Source organism: Taudactylus pleione, unplaced genomic scaffold, assembly GCF_031769625.1.
Source record: "Taudactylus pleione unplaced genomic scaffold, aTauple2 ptg000820l, whole genome shotgun sequence".
NCBI lineage: Eukaryota > Metazoa > Chordata > Amphibia > Anura > Myobatrachidae > Taudactylus > Taudactylus pleione.
Window position 1 is genome coordinate 614,720 of NW_028285222.1, and position 17,481 is coordinate 632,200.

At 43.2% G+C, this 17,481-nt stretch overlaps 1 protein-coding gene across 3 annotated transcripts in view; it reads right to left on the bottom strand.

Annotated features, from left to right (window-relative positions):
* Positions 1-17,481, bottom strand: part of SHANK2 (SH3 and multiple ankyrin repeat domains 2) — a 607,737-nt gene that overhangs the window by 321,817 nt on the left and 268,439 nt on the right. For all 3 annotated transcript variants that reach the window (XM_088458264.1, XM_088458263.1, XM_088458265.1), the window contains one exon: positions 1,443-1,518. In XM_088458264.1, the coding sequence (XP_088314390.1) occupies positions 1,443-1,518 (76 nt within the window). The remainder of the gene's footprint in view (positions 1-1,442; positions 1,519-17,481) is intronic.

Here is a 17,481-nt window from a genome sequence, read left to right on the forward strand (position 1 = left end):
TTTCAAAGGGACATAATGCACCCAAAAAAGGGCCATGGCTTCATGGGGAAGGGCCAGGGAAGAGATAGGAGAGGCCAGGAGATGCTGGGGGGACTAACAATGCAGCAACCTTTGACGAACCAAAGCAGTAATCATGGAAAAAGACAGCAACAAAAGTATAAATGACCAAGGTGAGGACCACACTGAAACCAAAAAGACGACTAATGCACATAAGTCTCCATAATCCAATAAGGTCCCAAATACATCAAAATTATGGGGTATATAGGCAGTCACATAAGACAAGGAGGTGGAAATACGTGTCTGAAAATGCCTCCTACCTCCCTATCCCTTATGTATAATACTATTTGAGTTCGAACCTTTCATGCATTTGTAGAACATTGTAAACCACTTTAGGGCAAGATAAAAGCACAGTGTAAACGTACTATGATGCGTGTTGTATGAAATACATATGTTTAAATTGTTATAGCATCAGATTTAAAACTAAAAAGCTCAAATACCCCCCCCCCCCTTATAAACATTGCAGCTGAAGTCATGGAATAAGGACACAGAAATTGCCGCAACTACAGATCGAAAAACATGGTGGAAAGTCACAAAGAGTTAGCGAGACCACAGCCAGAAATATATGAATAGACAAGTGTAGTAAACATACGCGGCAAAATATAAGACAGGGAATATAAAAAACATCATTTCCATTCATTAGTGCGCCTAGCTGATCAGCATAATGAATTGCATTAAGGGGCCCATTTATCAACGAGTTTTATCATAAGCAAAGAGTTTTAAAACTGGTTGCGTATGATAATGGTGCTCCAGCCAATCAGCTCCCAACTGTCATCTGTTTAAAAATTGACAGTTGGGAGCTGATTGGCTAGAACACCATTTATTATAAGCAAGGAGTTTTAAAACTCTTTGCGTATGATAAAACTCGTTGATAAATGGGCCCCTAAGTAACGGAAAAAAAAATTAAAATCAAAGTTACACATACTGTAGGGACAAAAAGGTCCATACTAAGGAGACTTTTTATTTTGTTATAAATGTCACCTTTTTAGTTACATAGCTTTCAAATTATCTCCTTTAACATCCTATGTCATTAGCTCCTCTCTAGTGTCAATAAAGTTATTTGCAAGTGGCAGAGAGGAGACAGGTTCAGTGGGAGTTTCGGCAGATTAAAAAGGCAGACAACTTCTTACCAGTGTAGTTTTGGGGAGTTTATTGGATAACTAGCAGTTAAAGGAGTTGTCCACCACTCACCAATTACATTCAAATATATGCAATATTTGTTTTTTTCACCTGAAGTCAGCACAAAAGTCAATACCTATAATGTGCACATGGTTTCATAATAGGACATGAATGCAATTCTTATTAATCACACGGCTGTATTTTGCATTGATACCAGGGCACAGGCAGATAATACACTTCATACATAAAAAAGGGTCAGATCTTACCTGGAAGCCTCAAAACTGTCGTAAGATCCAACAGTATAGTGACGGAACAATTTTTTTGTCCTGTCTGTGCGTGTTTCTTAAAAAAGAAAACAGAAATGTTATTTATATTTTGCCCCCCAAAGGCAATTAACATGGACATAGCATTATTCATCTATACAGAAAACATAGGAGCCAAGAGTTGGGCTGGAGGTTCCTCATTAATATTACATACTAGTGTTCATTATAGCACCCTGCACCTGTCACAACCCACGCAGTTCCTTCTTCCGGCCTGTGGTGTCGCTCTCTGCTCTGGGGCGGGATGTAGCAAAGGTAGAAATGCGGTCAAACCCCCGAAAAATGCAGGTTTGACTGCATTACTCATAAACACTAAGCCCCGGAATGCGATGCGCTCTGGGGCTTGGTTGCGGTGGCTAACGCCATCTCCTGGTTGCCGTTACCCTATAGAAGCCGATGGGCTTCTATTGGGAGAGTGCTATGTGAGGGATCCAATCCCAGCACCCTGCCCGGCGCGTGTGTCCTCCTGCGCCTACGGACGCCAGAGGGGCTTCTGGGTCTGAGACCCAAAAGTCCCTCCATTGCAAACGGCCGCTCTTACCGAAACAGGGGTTCTTTGCGGTGTTCGTCATGGCATTGATAAAACCGGCATGCATGCGAAGGGTGGCGGGATGTGTCGCATCCCGAATGCGACGTGTCATGCATACCGGCGTTGCTGCTTCTAGCACACTATGCTATGCTGTACCTCAGCAGTTTGTTGCATCAGCTGAGTGTGCTAGAAGCACCATAGCAGAGAGCGACACCCCTGGCAGTATAGAGGAACTGCACGGTTTGTGACACGTGCAGAGTGCTAGAGTGAACACTACATACAACCACTAACTGTAGACATCAGGTCAGAGAAAAGAAAACAAAATGAAGTCAGTTATTTAGCTCAAGTGTCAGTAATTAACTCTTCGTACCTACTCTGCCCTATCACATTAATGCACAATCAATGTAACAAATTAAACACTACATATATTCTAAATGGATTCATCTACTCCTGTAACCAGGACATAGCGGCCATATTGATTTCCTATTCTGTATCATTTCACCATACTGGAAGCAATACACTATAGCTAATTAACGCGCAAAAATTAATTATCAATCATCCTCCCTGGGTTTGCATGTTAAATGTCTGCATTCAATTTAGTGCCAGATAAAATACAACTCAGTCATAAAACAAATCTGTGGTGGGTGATTGGGGAAAACCAGAGCAGGGATATCACAGGAAATCCATTCACAAAATATTTATTTTTAAATTGGGTGAAATGTAATTGGATTTTATTTTGAATGTGATTTTTTTTTAATATTTTTTGAGTATTAAATAACACAATTGAATTTTGATACAGGTTGAGTCTTCCATATGCAAAATTCTTGGGACCAGGGGTATTTTGGATATCGGAATATTCTGTATTTTAGAATATTTGCATATCATAATGAAATATCTTGGGAATGGGACCCAAATCTAAACACAGACTGCATTTATGTTTCATATACACTTTATACGCACAGCCTGCAGGTCATTCTATACAATATTTTCAATAATTTTGTGCCTTAAACAAAGTTTGTGGACATTGAACCATTAAAAAGCAAAAGTTCCACTCTCTCAGTCATGCGAAAAATATTCTGTATTTCGGAATATTTGGATATGGGAGACTCAGACTGTAATACCTTCATTCAGTATCAGCCGAGAGCTTTCGTTGAATGACTTGGGGAGAGGTGGGGACATTTAATTAGCGGCGAGGTTCCGTCAGGTTATTAAGCAGGAAAGGTTCAGTCGTTTTTATTCAACTACACAGACAGAGAGGTTTTCCTCGTGTAATTCCCCGCCATGTGCGCAGATACACGTTGTATGAGGATCCGATGGAACCTCTCAACTGAATCTACAGATAAGTCATGAAATAAGCAGCAACAGGTCCCCCTTGGCCCTTTTGTTCCTAATTGTGTTGATGATGACTCTACTGGGGATTTATCGATACAGTTTAGTGGATTTTTTTGGTTACACAGTCCACATCTGGTACCATATGGCTTTATTATGTGTTTACACACAGGACCTCATTCAGAGTCGGTCGAAGCGGCTGCACGGTCGTACGGGAAAGGGGGCCGGATATTCAAATGATTCCCTCGCAAGTTGCGTCCCTAAGTTCGGATCGGTAGCTGGCCAACCAAGGGGAGGAAGCGGTCGGAAGACAAAAAAATACACCCCCTTCTCGTACGCATTGCACGTCATCTCCGGGCATATAAGGATTAATCGAGACCATCGGGAACCATCGAAACTGGTCGTAGAGCTTAAGGTTGACCATACCCTCTCTTAAGCTCTATGATCATGTCAGTGTAAAAACCTCCCATGTCACATGTGCCATGACGCTACTTTGTTAATTATGCACTCCCATAAACCGTATGCACTCCCACAAAACGCTGTTCGCATAATTAGGCACGCCTGCGTTCGGATCTCCACTCCCCCGTTTTCAAGCACCTTCCCCTGTTACCACCCACAAATGCCTCATTCTGTCACTCAAACTACCGACCTGGCTGTGTTCAAGGAGAGAGAAATTTCTGATGGTAGCGGCTACTTTGCGCACGCGCATTGCGAACTTTACGCATGCGGAGTATAGTGAACATCGGTGGCGTACGACCGTGCGGCCGCAACGAGCGACTCTGAATGAGGTCCACAATCTTTAATTCCATTACCCTTTGTACATTTGTTTGGACTCAGCGTGCATTGTACTGCATTTGCCTATGTTCTTACAATATAAAAAAAGTTTAATTAAAAAAAAAGGGGTCCCTCCACACTGGCTCCACCCCCTCCCCTTCCTTCCCTCCCTCCCTCCCTCCCTATAGCAGCATCACCTTTGGGGCACTATGCTATAAAGTGAACTGGTAGATCTAGGTTGCATACATGTGAATTTGGGACCCTACAGTGTGTTCTACACATTTGTGGTGCTGGGAGTATTTACACATTATACTTTTTAATAACATAACCAGTATAATAATCATACATCCCAACAATTGGACTTGTCAATTCTGTACCATGTGCGCACCATCCAAAAAACGGGCATATGGCCTAGGGGAGGGGGGCGTACCTTCACGCCATGTCCCCAGTTTTTGTCACTCGGGGGGCCATGCACAACTCTCCCAGAGCGGCTGAGCTGCCCCCAGGCTCTCCTCCTAGCACTTATTCAGTGTTAACCTGCTCCTCTGCTGTGCAGCGGCGAGCAGATGCTCCCCCAACTTTCCGCTCGACTGCGGGAAACTGCGACCCGCGGGTGGGACAGCGGGACAGTATCCGAAAAGCGAGACTGTCCTGTTGATATCAGGACGGTTGGGAGGTATTACATCATTTTGACAATCCTTTTTCTGTGCACCTGTAGCCTATGTACCGTGGTAACGGCCATTTTGTGGCCTCTGTGAATGTACATTAGAGTGCAGCCTGGAGACAGTGACCTCAGTAAGGGATAGAGTGCCTCAGAGATGTCAGTAGTTCCTAATGAAAGAATATCCTGCATTCATATGAACAATGGTACAGCCCACAAAATGGCCACCTCCCCATGTGTAGGCGATGGGCACACTTCAGCCCAGGACTTGACCTCATGTCTTAAATCTAACAGCTAGGTCCCATTTTGAAAAGACCCTTTGCAGAATGTGCATCTGTGTGTAATCGTCTTTCTCTGGCCTATAATTACGTTCCAAAGCCTTTAATTATAAACGGGAAACAAGGCATGGAGGATGCAACGTTAAAAGGTACAGCCCCTTGTTTTATGCAATGCTTAGACTCACAAAGGGCAAAAAGATACAGACGCCATACAACCTTATATTATGAACAGCAGAACAGCTATACCCCAAAGCTATTCACTGCTGGTTTTATCCTTAAAAAAACAAAACAGTAAAAATCCACATTAAGATGTTACAGCACAAAGATGTTATAGTAGCTTACAGAATAATTCCAGCCCTTTTCTCAGCATTAGCAATTTACTGAACGTACAGAAGAATTGCCATTTCCAACCCATAGAACGTATTTCATATATTCTATAAGAGACTCATTAACCATATGTTCTACACCAGGCATGAACTACATGCAGTACTTCAGTTTTTGTGGAACAAGTCCCAGCATGACCAGACGTGACTTGCGGTTCCCAAAGCTTGAGACCTACTGTACATTTGTCCCATATTGAAGTTCTATGCTGCTTCTTTGGACCTCTACTGTTCCACAAACATTTAATTATGAACCAGTACAAAGCAAGGCCTTTGTAAGACCCCTCACGGACTGTACATAAGATCCTGCACTCAAAACAAACTGGCTATGGGGCACACCGCAGGCACAGCCAAATGCAGCCGATATAAACTGTAATAAGTGGTCCCAATCTTTCTGCAATCAAATTTGCTGTCCTACAAGTAAAATCACTTTCGGGCAGAAGCACACACAGGGGCATGTAAAACACTGCTTACCTGAACCACAGTGCCGATGACAGCTGTCTGTCTGCACTGATGACAATTACACTTTTCATTCACACAGGCAATTTTGACAGTCATATAACTGGAAAATAAACACTCATCACCCACATATATAGCAGGGCAAGAAAAAAAAAAAACTAAAATACACCAGAAAGCTAAATAAACAATTTATTTAGCCATTTTATTGTAGCACAGATCTAAAATGTATCCTATTAAAAAATATGTGAACCTACCATCATTATTTTTACATGTCCAAGTGAAACATGTGGATAATCTCAGCTAGCATAACACAATAATGTTAATTAAATGAACACATACAAAAAAACAAAACAAAAAAACAACGACATACATTAGAACAACAAGATTGTTTGCTAATTCCCCCCCACGTCTTCCACTGTATGTGCTAGCTTCTCGGAGATACAATAAACACATACACATCCCACAGTACCTCCAAAATGCACTTTCTTCTTGAATTTTGAACTCTCTGCCATAGTTTCCAAGCTAGATGTGACCATCTCACGTGGAGACGCCCTGACCCAACATTCCAAAAGGCGTCCTTCCCCTGATGCTCACATCCCTTCATGCATACTGTTCCCCATTATCTTGATGTAAAGTTTCTAAGTCCTGTAACATCCACACGGCAAAAAATAAATAAAAAAATAAAAATCGGTGTCTGATCCTTTTTGTACAAAAAAAAAAATATAAAAGCATAAATAAAATATTTGCAAAAATGAGCAATGAAAAAATAAATGCAGAAGAGTGCATGAGAGGTGCTGAGGTTTTTAGGGTTTCTTTTTTTTTTTTTATAGCAGAAGGGGGGAGAAAAAAAAAGCCACAGAGGGAGAAATGTGTTATTTTAGACAAGTTGTAAGCTCAGAATAAGGACCACATCTCTCTGTGCCCACACTCTAGCAACGGGTTCTTTCTCTGCTGTGGGTTACCATGGAAATGCATCAGTCACTAATCGAAATAAGTGCGGGTGAAGGACGCCTGTAAACCTGGAGCAATTACGCATGCCATTAGAGAGGAAAAGAAAATGATTCAATCCGTATATTAGTTACATGGCACATAAGGCAGGGTTTTTGGTTTTGTTTTTTGGATTTTTTTTTTTTTTTTTTTAGAATCACACACATCAAATTCAAAAATGTATTCTAATCCCTTTTATTGCTTTGCCTTTTTTTTGCGTTCTGGTAAGATAATAATTGTGGCCATCCTGTGAATAGATGGAAAGTGGAGCAACTGTAGATTTCCCCTTTAAGCCGTGACCCGTAGTGTAAAACAGCTGGCCCATCCTTCATTGAGACTCTGAGCGTGACTGCTGGCAGTGAGCAGATGAACCTCTGCAGCTCACAAGGCTCTAACAAAGGAAAAGCCATTCCAATTAATGGGAAAATTAAACTCCTCCAAATAGTAAGTTGGAAAAGGTTGGTCAGAGGAGAAATATATTATATATTATTATATATATATTTAATTAATTCTTGCAGAGAACTAAATCTAACAACGTTTTCTCTGGTGCCATCATACTAGTCAGGACCTCATCAGATCTTGTATCACCGAGAACCTTATTGTTCCATTCAGAACCTTAATATGTCTTATCCCAATAAGGACCTCATCAAATCTTGTATCGCTCAGAACATTACTGTGCCATCCTGAACCTTTATACATCTCATACCATTCAGGACATCATTAAATCTTGTATCACTCAGAACATTATTGTGCCGTCCAGAACTTTTATACATCTTATATCATCATTAGGAATATCATCAAATCTTGTATCACCCAGAACCTTATTGTGCAATATAGAACCTTATACATTTTATACCATTAAGGACATCATCAAATCTTGTATCACCCAGAACCGTATTGCGCCATCCAGAACCTTTATAAATCCTATACCATTAAGGACCTCATCAGATGTTGTATCACCCAGAACATTTGTATGTGTTATAGCATTCAGGAGCGCACTATAACCTCATACTATCCAGAACTTCAGCATGTCTTTTACCTTCATATATCTTGTGACGATATTCTGGATTGTAAAAAAGTTGAGCAGGGTCCAAATTTTCATTTTATACCATAGAACCTCATTTTAAGGCTTCTACCATATCTATCAGCATATCTTGTAATATTCAGAACCTCATCAAGTCCTGGAACATTTACAAACTCGTCTTATCTTGGTCAATACAGACCCTCATTGTGTCATTCTATTCCAGAACCTCATCATATCTTCCCCTGTCAAAAACTCAACACATCATACAGAACCTCAACAAGCCTTTTATCACCAAGAGGATACATTTTGCACAATAATCTCAAATGTATTTTACCATGCAAAACTTCATTAACCATTGCCCCATCTAGAACCTATTCATGTATTGTACAAGCCACAAGCTTATATCATCCAGAACATCTTATATCTTGTGAAAAGCATCAATTCTACTTTGTCACGCTCACAACCCGCGCTTGTTACCCCTGCCGCTGGGTCACTTACCACTCCTGTGGCCAGCCAGCTCGCTCCCTGAACTCGGTCCGTGCGTCCCGTCATCCCAGTGAGACGCAGGCTCAATCATTTCTGGCCTGCTAGGCCGCAGCTCACATCCAGCCAGCCCCGGAGTACTGGTGTCCCGATTCACCTGATCGATCCGACCAATCACTAGCCGGGCTGAGTCAGCCAGGACCATCTGACACTGCTCATCCAATCCTGGCAAACCCGGGGTATATATTCCAACTGCTGACTCTCAGTCATTGCCAGTACAATGTCTAGCTCCGTCCTTACTGAGTGTAGCTTAGCTGTCCTCCCTTTACACTCATTGTTATCCTGCTGGTGCAGTTCTGTTTGTTCTTACTGCACTAACTATCTAGGCCATTCTATTCCTGTGTAATCAGCATCTCAAGTTGCACAGGTAATCCCAGCTTGTTCCAGTGTGCTGAATCTGTGCTATGCCTGTGCAAAGCATCCACCTGTCTGCTTGGGTAGATCAGCCATTCCTGCTTCCCTGGTTCCGTGCCAGATTATTCCACAGCTACCATCCATTCCGGTGTTCGGTCTGTATCCGGTCCTGTCATCTCAGAGTGCTCCCAGACTACAGAGAAAACCCAGTCCAAGCCCAGTAAATACTTCTGCCAAGATCTGCCACTCAGGTGTCCAGGACTACAGACCCAAGTAAGCAGAGGGCTTTTATTATTATCATCATCAAGTAACAACCCAGTTCAGCATGGTTAATAATATACATCTACACTCTTCTCTGCTATATACATCATACCATCAACACCACCGACATTCCTGGTGGTCTAGAGGGTACGATCCGGTATCTCTCTGCCGAGACCCGGATTCGATTCCCGGTCAGGGAAGTATCTATTTCACATGGTGGTCTCCTCAGGCCTGCCAGCTTTGCATATACACCCGACCCCGGCACCACAAACAAACACAAGTGGGACATACTTTTATGAATGGAAACATTGGCAACATATGCAGATCTATCACTCAGGGCACTACCACATCCCTTATCCATTCACTGGTCATCTCCCGCCTTGACTAATATAGCCTGCTCCTATCCGGCCTTTCCCACGCCCATCTATCACCCATACTACATACTGGTTTCTCTTCCTCTCTCGCCATTCATATCCAATCCCTGCACTAGCTCCCCATAATCTCCACAAACAATGGTTAACGTACATCTCCGATGGCGAGTGGTCTGCGCACACCCGTTCTGCGCATGTGCAGAACGGGGCCTGCGATCTCACTTGCAGACCCTTCAAAGCCGCAGCAGGATTAACATGCTGCGGCGTTTGGGGGCGTGGATGGCCACCGTTCCCAGAAACTAGGTCAAGTAGCCTCCTCATTTCCATGGGAGGGATGAGGCCAGGGTCTGTGTCGGTGGACGCAGATTTCCTGGCCTCGCAGCTGCCAGGACCCAGTCAGGCTGCAGTAAGCTTCAGCTACCGCAGCCTGGCCGAAAGGAGCAACTTGTGACACCAGGCTGCGATCTCGGTCGCAGTGCTGGGATCGTAGACGCAGCAAGGTGGTGTCTTTCCTATAGGCAACCCCTGCTGCACTGACATTTGAGATGGAAGGAATTGCACAGCGGCTTGTGTGCGGCTCTGCAGTTCCGTCCATCTCTAAATCAGGCTCACAGTCTTAACAAGTGGACCTACAGAAATCTAAACATGTGAATTAGTTACACAATCTATGGGATAGGCAACCTGTGGCACCCCTGCTGCTGTGGAACTACGCATCCCAGCATGCTCTGCCACAGTTTTGCTTTTAAAGACATGCTAAAACTGTGTCCGTGCATGCTGGGATGTGTAATGCCACAACTGCTGGGGTGTCACAGGGTGCCTACCCCTGGTCTATGTAATGGTAATGTACCTGTCTATAATGTGAGTTCAGCTGGAGCTTCAGCCTGAGAAGAAAGCTCCAACGACATAAAGTCACATGTCTGCAGATCAGTAGAAGTTAAAATGACTCAAGAGATCAATTACTTTTCTTTTTTCAAGAGTCTGACAATTCCTCACGGCTGACAAAGTTGTCTGTGTGTTTCTGTGATTAGCCTAAGACTAAGTGGCTTCTAAATGCAGATGAATTATACGAGGAACAAACACAGACAGATCCAAAACAACTTCCATCATCGTGGTTTACACAGCATGCATTTAAATAACATAACTTCCAGCAAGGTGATGGCTTCCTTTGAAGGGTATTGCTGCATATATAGGGCTCAATCATATTAGGTGCAAGTTTGCAAATGCAAGTTTGTTTCATGAAACTCGCAGACCTTGCACGAATGCGTGCACACAAGAAATACAAGGTCCTATTAGAAATGACAATTTGCGGTAGTCACGGCGAGGTTGTATGACTTTTCTACAAAATAAGACCTGGTAGAACTCCATGAAAAAATGAGGAAACCTTCCTGGACCCCCCAAAAAATGGCATCTGAGATAACAGGACAATATAGAAGGCTGTTAGTGACACCAAGATAGCAGGACCATATAGAAGGCTGTTAGTGACACTGAGATAGCAGGACCATATAGACGGCTGTTAGTGACACTGAGATAGCAGGACCATATAGACGGCTGTTAGTGACACTGAGATAGCAGGACCATATAGAAGGATGTTAATGACACCGAGATAGCAGGACCATATAGAAGGCTGCTAGTGACACTGAGATAGCAGGACCATATAGAAGGCTGTTAGTGACACTGAGATAGCAGGAACAAATAGAAGGCTGTTAGTGACACTGAGATAGCAGGACCATATAGACGGCTGTTAGTGACACTGAGATAGCAGGACCATATAGAAGGATGTTAATGACACCGAGATAGCAGGACCATATAGAAGGCTGCTAGTGACACTGAGATAGCAGGACCATATAGAATAGAAGGCTGTTAGTGACACTGAGATAGCAGGACCATATAGAAGGCTGTTAGTGACACTGAGATAGCAGGACCATATAGAAATCTGTTAATGACACCGAGATAGCAGGACCATATAGAAGGCTGCTAGTGACACTGAGATAGCAGGACCATATAGAAGGATGTTAGTGATACTGAGATAGCAGGACCATATAGAAGGATGTTAGTGACACTGAGATAGCAGGACCATATAGACGGCTGTTGTGACACTGAGATAGCAGGACCATATAGAAAGCTGTTAGTGACACCGAAATAACAGGACCATATAGAAGGATGTTAGTGACACTGAGATAGCAGGACCATATAGACAGCTGTTAGTGACACTGAGATAGCAGAACCATATAGATGGCTCTTAGTGACACTGGAATAGTAAGACCATATACTGTAGATGGCTGTTAGTGAAACTGAGATAGCAGGACCATATAGAAAGAACATACTCTGTATAGTAATTGTTCAGTGTTTTTTACAAGTTATTTTTTTTTTTTACAAGTTGGAATAAACACTTTTACCTCTCATCTACAAGTTCAAAAACCCCTCTCTTATCAGCACAACACCTCCACATACCTGTCACATCATTTACACCTCCACATACCTGTCCTACATCATTTACACCTCCACATACCTGTCCCACATCATTTACACCTCCAAATACCTGTCCCACATCATTTACACCTCCACATACCTGTCCCACATCATTTACACCTCCACATCCCTGTCCCTCATTCATTTACACCTCCACATCCCTGTCCCACATCATTTACACCTCCACATACCTGTCCCACATCATTTACCCATCCACATACCTGTCCCACATCATTTACCCCTCCACATACCTGTCCTACATCATTTACACCTCTACATACCTTTCCCACATCATTTACACCTACACATACCTATCTCACATCATTTACACCTACACATACCTGTCCCCCATCATTTACACCTCCACATACCTGCCCCACATCATTTACACCTCCACATACCTGTCCCACATTATGTACACCTTCATTAATCTGTCCTACATATTTTACACCTAACATATAACTATCCCACATCAGTTACACCTCCACATACATGTCACACATCATTTACACCTCCACATACCTGTCCCACATCATTTATTCTTCTACATACCTATTCCACATCATTTACACCTCTGTGTAATTATCTCACATCATTTACACCTCCACATACCTATCTCACATCATTTACCCCTCCACATACCTGTCCTACATCATTTACACCTCTACATACCTTTCCCACATCACTTACTCTGCACATATCTGCCCCACATCATTTACACCTCCACATACCTGTCCCACATCATTTATACTTCTACATACCTATTCCACATCATTTACACCTCTGTGTACCTATCTCACACCAGTTACACCTCCACATACCTGTCCCCCATCATTTACACCTCCACATACCTGCCCCACATTATTTACACCTCCACATACCTGTCCCACATCATTTGCACCTCCACATACCTGTCCCACATTATGTACACCTTCATTTATCTGTCCTACATATTTTACACCTAACACATGCCTATCCCACATCATTTACACCTCCACATACATGTCCCACATCATTTACACCTCCACATACCTGTCCCACATAATTTATACTTCTACATACCTATTCCACATCACTTACACCTCCACATACATGCCCCACATCATTTACACCTCCACATACCTATTCCACATCATTTACACCTCCACATACATGCCCCACATCATTTACACCTCCACATACCTGTCCCACATCATTTATACTTCTACATACCTGTCCTTACATCATTTACACCTCCACATACCTGACCCACATCATTTACACCTCTACATACCTGTCCCCATCATTTACACCTCTACATACCTGTCCCACATCATTTACACCTCCACATACCTGTCCCACATCATTTATACTTCTACATACCTATCCCACATAATTTACACCTCCACATACATGTCCCACATCATTTACACCTCCACATACCTGTCCCACATCATTTATACTTCTACATACCTATTCCACATCATTTACACCTGTGTACCTATCTCACATCATTTACACCTACACATACCTATCCTACATCATTTACACATCTACATACCTTTCCCACATCATTTACACATCTACATACCTTTCCCACATCATTTACACCTACACATACCTATCTCACATCATTTACACCTACACATACCTGACCCACATCATTTACACCTCTACATACCTGTCCCCATCATTTACACCTCTACATACCTGTCCCACATCATTTACACCTCCACATACCTGTCCCACATCATTTATACTTCTACATACCTATCCCACGTCATTTACACCTCCACATACCTGTCCCACATCATTTACACCTGAACATACCTGTCCCACATCATTTATACTTCTACATACCTGTCCCACATCATTTACACCTCCACATACATGTCCCACATCATTTACACCTCCACATACCTGTCCCACATCATTTATACTTCTACATACCTATTCCACATAATTTACACCTCTGTGTACCTATCTCACATCATTTACACCTACACATACCTATCTCACATCATTTACACCTACACATACCTTTCCCACATCATTTACACCTACACATACCTATCTCACATCATTTACACCTACACATACCTATCTCACATAATTTACACCTACACATACCTTTCCCACATCATTTACACCTACACATACCTGTCCCACATTATGTACACCTACACATACCTATCTCACATCATTTACACCTACACATACCTTTCCCACATCATTTACACCTACACATCCCTGTCCCTCATTCATTTACACCTCCACATCCCTGTCCCACATCATTTACACCTACACATACCTTTCCCACATCATTTACACCTACACATACCTATCTCACATCATTTACACCTACACATACCTTTCCCACATCATTTACACCTGCACATACCTATCCTACATCATTTACACCTCTATATACCTTTCCCACATCATTTACTCTCCACATATCTGCCCCACATCATTTACACCTCCACATACCTGTCCCACATCATTTACACCTCCACATACCTGTCCCATATAATTCAACCCATTATTGAACTTTTTAGAGAAATTCACCCCTAAACTGATATGTCTTAATTAGCTAAAATATGCCAAACACCTCCAAGTGTGTGATTATTCATTAGGAGAAGTGTACCAGAGGTTCAGCACTGTGTCCCAACATTTGTTCCTACCAAATATCCTCAGAGAAATCAATGCGAGTTTGGAATTAAAATGCAAATATAATTTACATGGCGAGTTCACCGTGAGAATGGCTCGCAGGACTCAACTCGCACCTAACAGGATTGAGCCGACAGCGTAGAGCAATCCAGTACAACATAAATGGCATGTAAAGGTACTGATATTACACATAGGTCTTAAAAGTCATCACGTCCCCCACCCCTACAGTTTGCCAGCAAACGATTTTAACTTCTCCGACATGAGACGAAAAGGACACTGACATTTGTTTGGAAATTCAGCTGAACATTGGTGTAAGGTAATGGTCTAAATACCTGACACTGACTTCCATCTTTCCATTTGGAATTTACAAATCGGTGATGTACACCCCACTGGTAGAATAACGCCTTCCCACTTTAGAAGGACAGAGTAAAACGCACAACAGTGTGTATCTCCTCCAACATGTTTTTCTTTCCTTAAAGAGGACAATATAGGGACTGCCTGTGTGTTTATTGTATATAATTTATGTGTTTGTCCATGTCATTTGTTTGTTTTACCGGTAATAGTCCAACAATTTTATTTTAGATATTATTTTTTATATATCTTGTTCTGGGATTATCCTAGATTCTTTTCTTAAATATACTCATAAAATTAAAAAATATACAGTTAATTACAAACATTTGATTTGTGTGATTATTAATACCCCAGGTCCAATAGTGAAGCGCCTGAGGTACCATTTTCTGTTGTATTAGTATCCTCACACAGGGAAGGTGAATCCCTGTCAACCTCGCAGGCAGCATCCAACCGGACCTAGAAAGTCTATAGCGCAGCCATCTTTTTTTATAATTACGACCAATGAAATATTCAGGTGGACCAGCGCATCCAACCCATCCCAAGTGAACACACCTCACACCATTATGGAATCACCACCAGCCTGCACGGTGCCTTGTTGGCAACTGGGGTGCATGACCTCATGGGTTCTGCACCACACCCGAACCTTACCATCAGCCTGAAACAATCGGAACCATGACTCATCGGACCACGCCACATGTTACCAGCCCTCCAGACTCCGATTAGCAACGTCACAAGCCCAGGTGAGGTGCTGTGTCCGGTGTCATAGTGTTAACAGGGGCACTCTGGTGGGACTTGACCTGCTGGATATGCATCTGGTATCTCCTGCACTGGATGTGGACTTGAGCCAGTGTGACTTGTCTGTTACATGGATAATTCTGGCCAGACGCCACTGGTCACGACCATTAAAGTACCTGTGGTCGGCTGCTGCCCTGTCCATGGTGGGTAGTTATGCCTTCCATGGAGGTATTCCCGGTACACACATGACACCGTAAATCACAACTTCGGAAATGGAATGTCCCCTCCGTCGGGCACCCACCAGCCTGCCCCGTTGTAACTCTGATAATTCACGTCACCTTGCCATGAGCAGCCTAGCCGTGTTCAGACTGACTCACGAGATGTCAGATTACAACTGATGCAGGTCTGGGCATTTCCAAGATGTCACGGTATGGTGACGCCACCTGCCAATACATTTACATACTGCTATCCCATGACTTCTGGCACTTCAGTGTATATAGAAGAGGATGAGTTTCACCGGCAGCAGATGTACAGATCCGGGTTTTACCCACCCATATGGAGCCCTCCAGTTCCATTTTGTCGCCTTCCTTGGATATTTATTGCCAGTTATTTATATAGCGCACACATATTCCGCAGCGCTTTACAGAGCATATTAGAACATTTACATCGATCCCTGCCCCAGCGGCGGAGCTTACAATCTATGGGCTTGATTGATCCGCAGTGCGCTCGCTATTGCCGATGGTTGCTAAACTGCGCATGCATCGCAGTGCGCAAACTACACACTGCGTTCGCAGATTCCTCGCTCGCACAGCAAAGCCAGCCCAGCAGAGTGAGTGACAGGAGAGGCCGTTTGTGGGCGGTAACAGGGACAGTCCAGTAAAAACGGGGGGTTGGAGGTGCGAACGCAGGCGTGCCCGAGTGTTTCAACACTGTTTTAGAGGCGTGCATAATTAACAGGCAGCGTCATAGTACACGTCACCAGCCATTTTTTTATTCTGTTTTCCTCGCAATGCTTGCGGTAGAAAAAAAGCTACCCCAAGTACTGCGTTCACATCCGATAGTGGTCGATGTATCAATGTTTTCACAATCTTCTAGGAGATGACGTGGGGCAGTGGGCGTCTCTGCATACGCAAAGAGGAGTCTGCATACACAAAGCGAACGCTCGTACAGGTAAGATGGGCGTGCTTATGCCTTGGCGAGCAATCGCTCCCCGCCGCGTCACTTTCAAATATTTGCATACGCATTGAGCGAGCGTATGCTCATAGCGACCGGGCCCTATATTCCCTACCACAAGTACAGTATCTGATTCAGGAATGGACAGATTTGCAGAGCAGCACAAAAGCATCCGTCCATCTCAGACGCAAATGCCCGAAGGAGGCGTCAGACACCTCCTTGCTGAATTTGCGTCGCAGGCTAGGATCACCATCCCAACCGATGGTCTGGGGTAACCTAACCTTAAAACCTGGGTTGTTACTGCGCCTTAAGGACCGAGGTTGGGAATCACTGCATTGCATGGTTGTAAAGTGCGGCCATGGCATGTATAGAATAAACATTGGCCTAATGCCACATGTATGAAGTGATACATTGCACACTCATTACACCACCATTGTCTCTTTGCAATTGCCTATGGAAAAACATCCCACTAACAAAGAGAACAGCAGTAATTCCACGGCTCCGTCTTACATAAAGATTTAACTGCTCGAGCTTTACCAATTAAACTAATTTTTGCTAATTACTGCATCAATTCCAGCTCATCAAGCTCTTAGGATTTACCAATGTACATGATTTCAGGCTGTCTCTTATTTTACAACCACAGGGCCAGCGATGTCGG